Source organism: Etheostoma spectabile, chromosome 13 (genome assembly GCF_008692095.1).
Source record: "Etheostoma spectabile isolate EspeVRDwgs_2016 chromosome 13, UIUC_Espe_1.0, whole genome shotgun sequence".
In the NCBI taxonomy this organism is placed as follows: domain Eukaryota; kingdom Metazoa; phylum Chordata; class Actinopteri; order Perciformes; family Percidae; genus Etheostoma; species Etheostoma spectabile.
In genome coordinates this window covers 10,870,432-10,877,463 of record NC_045745.1, presented here as the reverse complement: position 1 = coordinate 10,877,463, position 7,032 = coordinate 10,870,432, and the positions used below count along the sequence as shown (strand labels likewise).

Sequence of the window (7,032 nt, the reverse complement as noted above, 5' to 3'; positions counted from 1 at the left end):
GACAGCCTTTGTTGAGTTTGATGCTAACTTGTAGCTAAGCTAGCAGTGTACCAACTTGGTTAAGTAGGTCCATTTTTACTGTATTGACATTACAGAAGTCTCTGGTTAGCATCTTGTATGCTACTCGTCGCAAAGTGACTCGACTCACATCTTCACTCGACTCTCATCGGGTACTGACGGGGAACGAGACAACAACCATTCAACTAAAAAAAAAAATATATATATATATATATATATATATAAAATCATATCATAAATAACAACATATAGCCATCCCAATGACTCCGAATCTGTTCAGTTAAGGTAAATTGAGCTAAAAAAAACTGCATAGTTGCCCTTTAATTCTAAGGCCTTAGGATTTTGCCTTACCTTTTGAAATCCCCCTCAGAGCCCCAGAAGACGTTTTACAGCTGGCTGAGTGTGACTTCTTACCACTTTTCAAAACAACTGCTTATTAATAATCATTTTAGTTTACAAGAAACATTTTTTTGATGCGCTCCAAAAATATTTACATTAAATGGTGGGCTGCAATCATCTTTCGCTATGATATTTCTGTATTAGATGCCCACATAACCACATTATGAACAAATGAAACCTGGAAGATTCAATTCCAAACACTTACTGTAATTTGTCCCCAGGGGGCAGTTTGCAGCGGCATGTACAGAGTAGGACAGATCATAATGATATAAGAATGATAGTTTGAAAAAATTTAAATCAATAACATTGATATTGAACTTACCTACCGGACCGAAAACAAAATTCTGTTGTATGAACCATGTACCAAGAAAACAAAAGTTCCTACTGGTTCCTTAAATGTAGATACAGTGAAAGAAAAGAAAAAAGGGAGTAAGACTTTAGAGAAAAAGTAAAATACATGGCAAGTATTATTGTAAATACTGGGGTAGGTACGCAGTATTTACTACGGCTGAAATTCGCAGTTGATTCATATGATTTTGTCCAATAATCAATTAGTTGATTTAATTGACAGATCTGTAAAACAGAGTTTCCCGTCTTTGCTAGACACTTCCACATTGCCTCGCTGTCTTTGTTGAACTGTTTCTGCTTTATACTTGCAAGTATCACAAATACAGCACAACCAACTTGTCTTTATTTTTGTTTCACCCAGTCTCTTTGAAAAATCACTCCCGCTGTACAGAAAACACACACACACACACACACACACACACACACACACACACACACACACACACGCACACGCACGGCCTTCAGGAATGTGGGTAATTAATGACGTTAATAACAAAGCTGCAGTAGGACGTGTGATTCAAGGTCAACAACCAGTGGTCAAGATTTAAAGACACATTCACACTGTTAATAATAAATAAAAATGGTTTGGACATGTGTATAGTTTGACAGATTTACTTCAGTTTTTACACTGCAACGGACACTTCTGGCTCCTTTTATCACTTCAACTGACATTACAACTTCCATCAGTGCTTCCACTTCCACTCCTTTCAGTGTCCAACTGACTCTTCAACTTCACTCAGCTCTTTAACAAACGCATGAATATCCTTCAACATGTCAAATTAAACTTATTCAGTAGAAGTATTATGATGTGTGATAGATTCACATACTGTAAATGACACTTTAACTGCCACCAATTCTTTTTTTGAGGATTTCACTTCAACTGACATCATAACTTCCTTCAGTGCCTTCACTTTAACTCCTTTCAGTGTTAAACTTATTTAAACGTCATTCACTATTTTAGTACATCTTTCAGTTGGTCGCGTTCATTTGTTCAGCTGTTGCTGCCACACAAAGACATTTAAAAAGCAACCAAGAAACAGTTTTAGCTGCAACTTTAAACATTTCATAAAAATCATTTTCTAGTTTTCCCTTACAGCGTCAGGTCATTTTTACTTATTTTAATTTGTGCTGACACCAAAAGGGTCCCAAGATGTCGTCATGGTCTTCAGGTAACTATCTGGAAACCTGGGTGTGTTATTTAAATCAACACCAGCCATTAAAGTGATCAAAACAAACTTTAGTGTGCAGGGCTGCTGTTCCCACCTGGGGACAGGTAAGAGGGGGGGAGGCGGAGGAATTAAAGCCAACCCACACGCAGATCAGACTTTACTGCTCGGCTTTGTCTCTCATTTGTGTTCGACCCTGAATACGACTGGGCCAAAGCTCAGCGCTCACTCCTCAGGACAATAGAAAGAAAGAAGACACTGAACTAGATGTTCTCTGGAGCTTAATCTTATAGATTGTGTGTGACACGCCGGAGACAGGTGAAGGCCCTGAGACCATTCAACAGTGCCGCCGGATGTGAGTATAATACACAGATTTATCAAGGAATCAATGATTATTCAAAGTTACGGCGCATGTTCCTCGGCTCCTGCAATGGTTTACTGAGAGGTTAACTTTCAACTTTTGTCATTGTTTTAACTGAGACACGTAGTAATCTGTACACACAGCCGACACAGTGGAGGGAGTACTCAGATCCAGTAAAAGTACTAATACCACACTGTAAAAATACTGAAGTCCTGCATTAAGAATGTTACATCAGTGAAGGTAGAAAAGTTTAATGAAATTGTTATATATTCTATCATTAGATTATTATTACTCTGTGTTAATGTAAAAGTTGGTTGAGCTGGAGCTCATTATAAAACTATTACAAATAATCGTTATTATTATGGATTCATCTTCTGATTATTTTTTCCTTTAATTGAGTGATTGTTTGGTTTGTATAAACAGTGATAATCAATCCCATGAATTACCCAGAGTTCAAAGTGACACCTTTACCAAATTTGTCCAACCAACAGCCTAGACCTCCACATTATAAGTAATACATTACTATTATTACCATTATTAAAAGGAAAAGCAGCTGACCTGCCCGGACCTCTGGAGGTCATACCATAACCTTATGCAACGTAAGGTTTGTAAAATAAAATAAAACGCCACCTACACTCATAATAAAGAGAAGTGCACTTCATAGTGTAAATCAACAGTAAATGTCTAACTTCTTACCCTTTCTTCTCTTTTGGAAATGCACATTTATAACCAAGAAGTTGAGTTGTTTTTCCCACCTGGACCTGTACCTCTGTTATTTCTCTTCTACTCTTCCTGCTGTGATTTGTGTTAATCAGCGCTGACTGTCGCCGCACAAAGCCATCCGCACTCTCACACACACACACACACACACACACACACCCACACACCCACACACACACACACACACACACACACACACACACACGCACTCACACACACACAGTTAGTTTAGAGACCTGCATTTATTTTGACAGGCTATCACACATTCACAGGTCACTCTCGGCTTTAAAAAGGACTTATTATCAACTGTTACCAATTGATTTTCTTAATTGGTTAATGGGCTAATAGGTTCTGCTGTACTTGTGTAAACTGTAGGTACGTTAATGTATAACTTGGCTCGACAAATGTACATTGCTGGGATAAAACCCCTGATCTGGTGCGTCTCTCGCGCACCAGGCGTCCATCCACTCTCACTATATATACATGGTCGATCCTAAAGAAACACAAACAAGTCAGAGTGTTTTTCTATGGTAATAGATAGGTGGGACAGCCAGCTCTTCATGTGTTCTGTGTGCCAATCGGCAAAGTAAGTAAAGCTGTCAGATAAATGTTGTGCAGTGAAAGGTATAATATTTCCATCTGAGATGTAGTGGTGTATAATTATAAAGTACCACTTAAGTAAATTACTTGAGTATTTGTACTGTATGTTAATCCCATTTTTCTTTGTCTTTTGTCAGTCTTAACATTGGCAATGCCACACTGAGACCTTAAAAGTCAATATCAGTTTTAATTGACCCAGAACAACATGGCGACCAGGAAGGCCGAGTTCCAGCGAAGGATTGTGTCCAAAGATGGCCACAACAACGTGCGGATCGACAACGTGGAGGGCATGGTGAAGCTGTACCTGCACGACATCTGGACCACCGTGGTGGACATGAAGTGGCGCTACAAACTCACTCTGTTCGCCTCCACCTTTGTCACGACTTGGTTCATCTTCGGGGTCTTTTTTTTCTTGATCAGCATGGGCAACGGAGACTTTAAGCCCGATCTGAACGCCAACCACACGGCCTGCTTGGCGAACGTGGAGACCCTCACCGGAGCCTTCCTGTTCTCGCTGGAGTCTCAGACCACCATCGGTTATGGGTTTCGTTACATCTCAGAGGAGTGCCCTCTGGCTATCTTCACTCTGGTGGCGCAGCTCGTCATCACCGGCCTGGCAGAGATCTTCATCACCGGGGCCTTCTTGGCCAAACTGGCTCGCCCCAAGAAACGGGCGGAGACCATCAAGTTCAGCCAGTTTGCTGTGGTCTGCCGGTTACAGGGAAAGCTGTGTCTGATGGTGAGAGTAGCCAACATGAGGAAGAGCCTTCTGATCCAGTGCCAGCTAACAGGAAAGCTCCTCCACTCTAATATGACAGAGGAAGGCGAGAAGACCCAAATCCACCAGAGCTCTGTGGACTTTCACATGGACTCCACTGCAGAGTGCCCCTTCCTCATCCTTCCGCTCACCTTCTACCACGTTCTGGACGAGCACAGCCCGCTGGCCGGACTCAATGCTGAAAACCTGCACACTCGGGATTTTGAGCTGCTGGTGACCCTCAACGCCACCATGGAGTCGACGGCCGCCACGTGCCAGAGCCGCACCTCCTACGTACCTCAGGAGATCCTCTGGGGTTACGAGTTCCAGCCGGTGCTGTTTAGCAGCACAGGCGGCCGTTATGTGGCAGATTTCAACTTTTTTGACAAGGTGCAAGTGAGCAATGATGCAGCCTTCCTTAGTCACAACACAGAGAAGCTCAAACTTGGAGAGGGCTTTAAGAAAGAATAAAGGATGCATGTGTTGTTGTGCTGCTCCTGTTTGATGTAACAGTGATATGTCATTTCGGCCTTGATCAGTATACGTCGTAGTAGTTGCGCATATGCATGGTTCAGCTCGACTCGACTCACTTTTGGTATCAGGTGCTTTTCTCTATTTCGTTTATCACTGTGGATTGTAACCCCCCTCAGTGTAGGCAAGATTCTCAAAGGGCATCTTGCACATTTATCAAAGTCAAAGTTGGAATGTTAGGTGCTCTTCATTGATGATGGGGTATCATTTCTAGTAGAAGCACACCATGCAACACTAGCTATTGACAATTCAGGCGCCAACATCTTAAATCTGAGTTTCCTTCTCACTTCAGCATGCGTTCCCGTGAACATGACCGAGGTGGTACCAGGAACTTTGCACAAACCAAAAATAAAGAGTCAAGTAGAGCCGTGCCGTACCATGCAGTGTAAATGTGGCATTTCCTTACGGAAATGACCCATTATTCAAACACATGGTATTTTATTCAATTTGTATACAATTACTTTAACATTAGATCCCCCATCTCCCTTTGCCACCCGCCCTCCCTTCTTCCCCCTCACACATAGGCCTATAACATCCCCCTCTGCCTATATAAGTAAGGGTTAATGCCCTTCGAGGTGTCCATTGTCAGGTATTAAACAGAGAATTTATAATAAAGGGAGAACTTCCAATCTCTGGATATTTCCGGCTTCTGAACTGGTTGCTGTTTTACTCTGGCTCCATATGAGGACGCTCACATGTGAGTGCAGAATGAATGGGGGTCTATGGAGCTATAGCCTTCAAAATCCACTTTTCTTAGGATATATTTTTTTGCCTAGTCATTGACGTGTTTAAAATTGAATTCATTAGCAGAATGCCAGCGTGTTAAGGGCAACAACAACTCAACCTGTATGAAATCAAAAGGTTCGTTCATTCAATTTTCGACCTGTAATCCATGTTGAACTTGCAAAAACTACACTTAAATCTGAGATTTCTCAATGGCCTTTTGGCCGAAAGAGACTAATTTAGCCGTCTAGCTCCATAGCGTCCAATTCATTTTGCACTCGCCTGCGATCACCCCTAGGGGATATCTGGTGGAACTGCAACCAAATTTGGTACAATGGGGTTAAATAGGGAGGGAACAGACTCTGCGTAGACGGGCTTTGTATTAATGGACGATGGCGTTGGCGCGAACGGTCTGTAGCGCAGCGGTTGGAATGCCTCCGCCAAACTTCATAAATACCTGACATTAGACGCCGTGAAGAGCATTAAACCGCTTATAGAATGGCCACTTGCCAAATAACATTTGTGTTTACCATTATTTTATATTTTAATGCATTTTACAATCGAAAGCTAAAAGTTTTTCCAAACAGTAACTCTGCTTCCCTGGTTACGCCTGAGGATTTATACCTGGAACAATCATTCCCATCCCATAAGGTTCTTATGCAATGCAAACGTTGTTAACTGCTCCAGTAAATAGGACGGGCCTTAGATGACTTGACACCCTTAGCAATGGGAGATATTTATAGTCCACTCAGCTCATAGAATCTTTCAGCTCAGACAGCTACGAGCCAGAAAGCAAAAGTCAAAGTCAATGACATTGTGTACAGTTGTCAATCAGTAAATATAATTTGACAGCATGTTTAACAACAAGACAGTTAGCTACTCAGCCAGGTCATTGTCCCCATGACAATATTTTTACGAACAATCATCCGCAATGTGTACTGTCGGCCGCAGCCTGAAGTAACGTTAGCAACCTGAACCGTAAAATGAAAGATAAGAGGAGTGAAAAAGACATCAAAGCACTTACACAGGCTCCTCGTTAACATGCACAGGCCTACACATAGGCCACATTAACCTTAGGTACACATACAAGGTCACAATAAATAATGTATTATTAGTTTTTAATTTATTCAGTTTTGACTTTTATTTTAGTTGGTTTTCAGAGTGTGTTTGGTAGTTTCTTTTCAGGAGGGTTTAGTTTGTAGACATTTAGTTTTAGTTTGTTTTTGTCAGGGTCAGGTATAATGACTCAGACGCTTTTAGACACATATGTACTCAAAATACAGGGATGGAGAAGTGTGTAGGAATGGCCGTGACGTTTTGTGTTTAACCTTCTCGCTACTTTAGTTTCAGATGTGAACAACTTACAGCGCAGCCACATCCCCTGTGATAGAAGTCTGTTCAATTTCTGT

General features: G+C 41.5%; 1 protein-coding gene across 1 annotated transcript; it reads left to right on the top strand.

Annotated features, from left to right (window-relative positions):
• Window positions 1-2,029: 2,029 nt before the first annotated feature.
• Window positions 2,030-7,032, top strand: kcnj15 (potassium inwardly rectifying channel subfamily J member 15). Its single transcript, XM_032534690.1, has 2 exons — window positions 2,030-2,286; window positions 3,750-7,032. The coding sequence occupies exon 2, from the start codon at window positions 3,818-3,820 to the stop codon at window positions 4,838-4,840; it is 1,023 nt and encodes a 340-aa protein (XP_032390581.1). The 5' UTR covers window positions 2,030-2,286; window positions 3,750-3,817; the 3' UTR covers window positions 4,841-7,032.

Excerpts from the sequence above, each read along its gene's own strand:
- kcnj15 (XM_032534690.1), top strand. The coding sequence starts at position 3,818 with ATGGCGACCAGGAAGGCCGAGTTCCAGCGAAGGATTGTGTCCAAAGAT.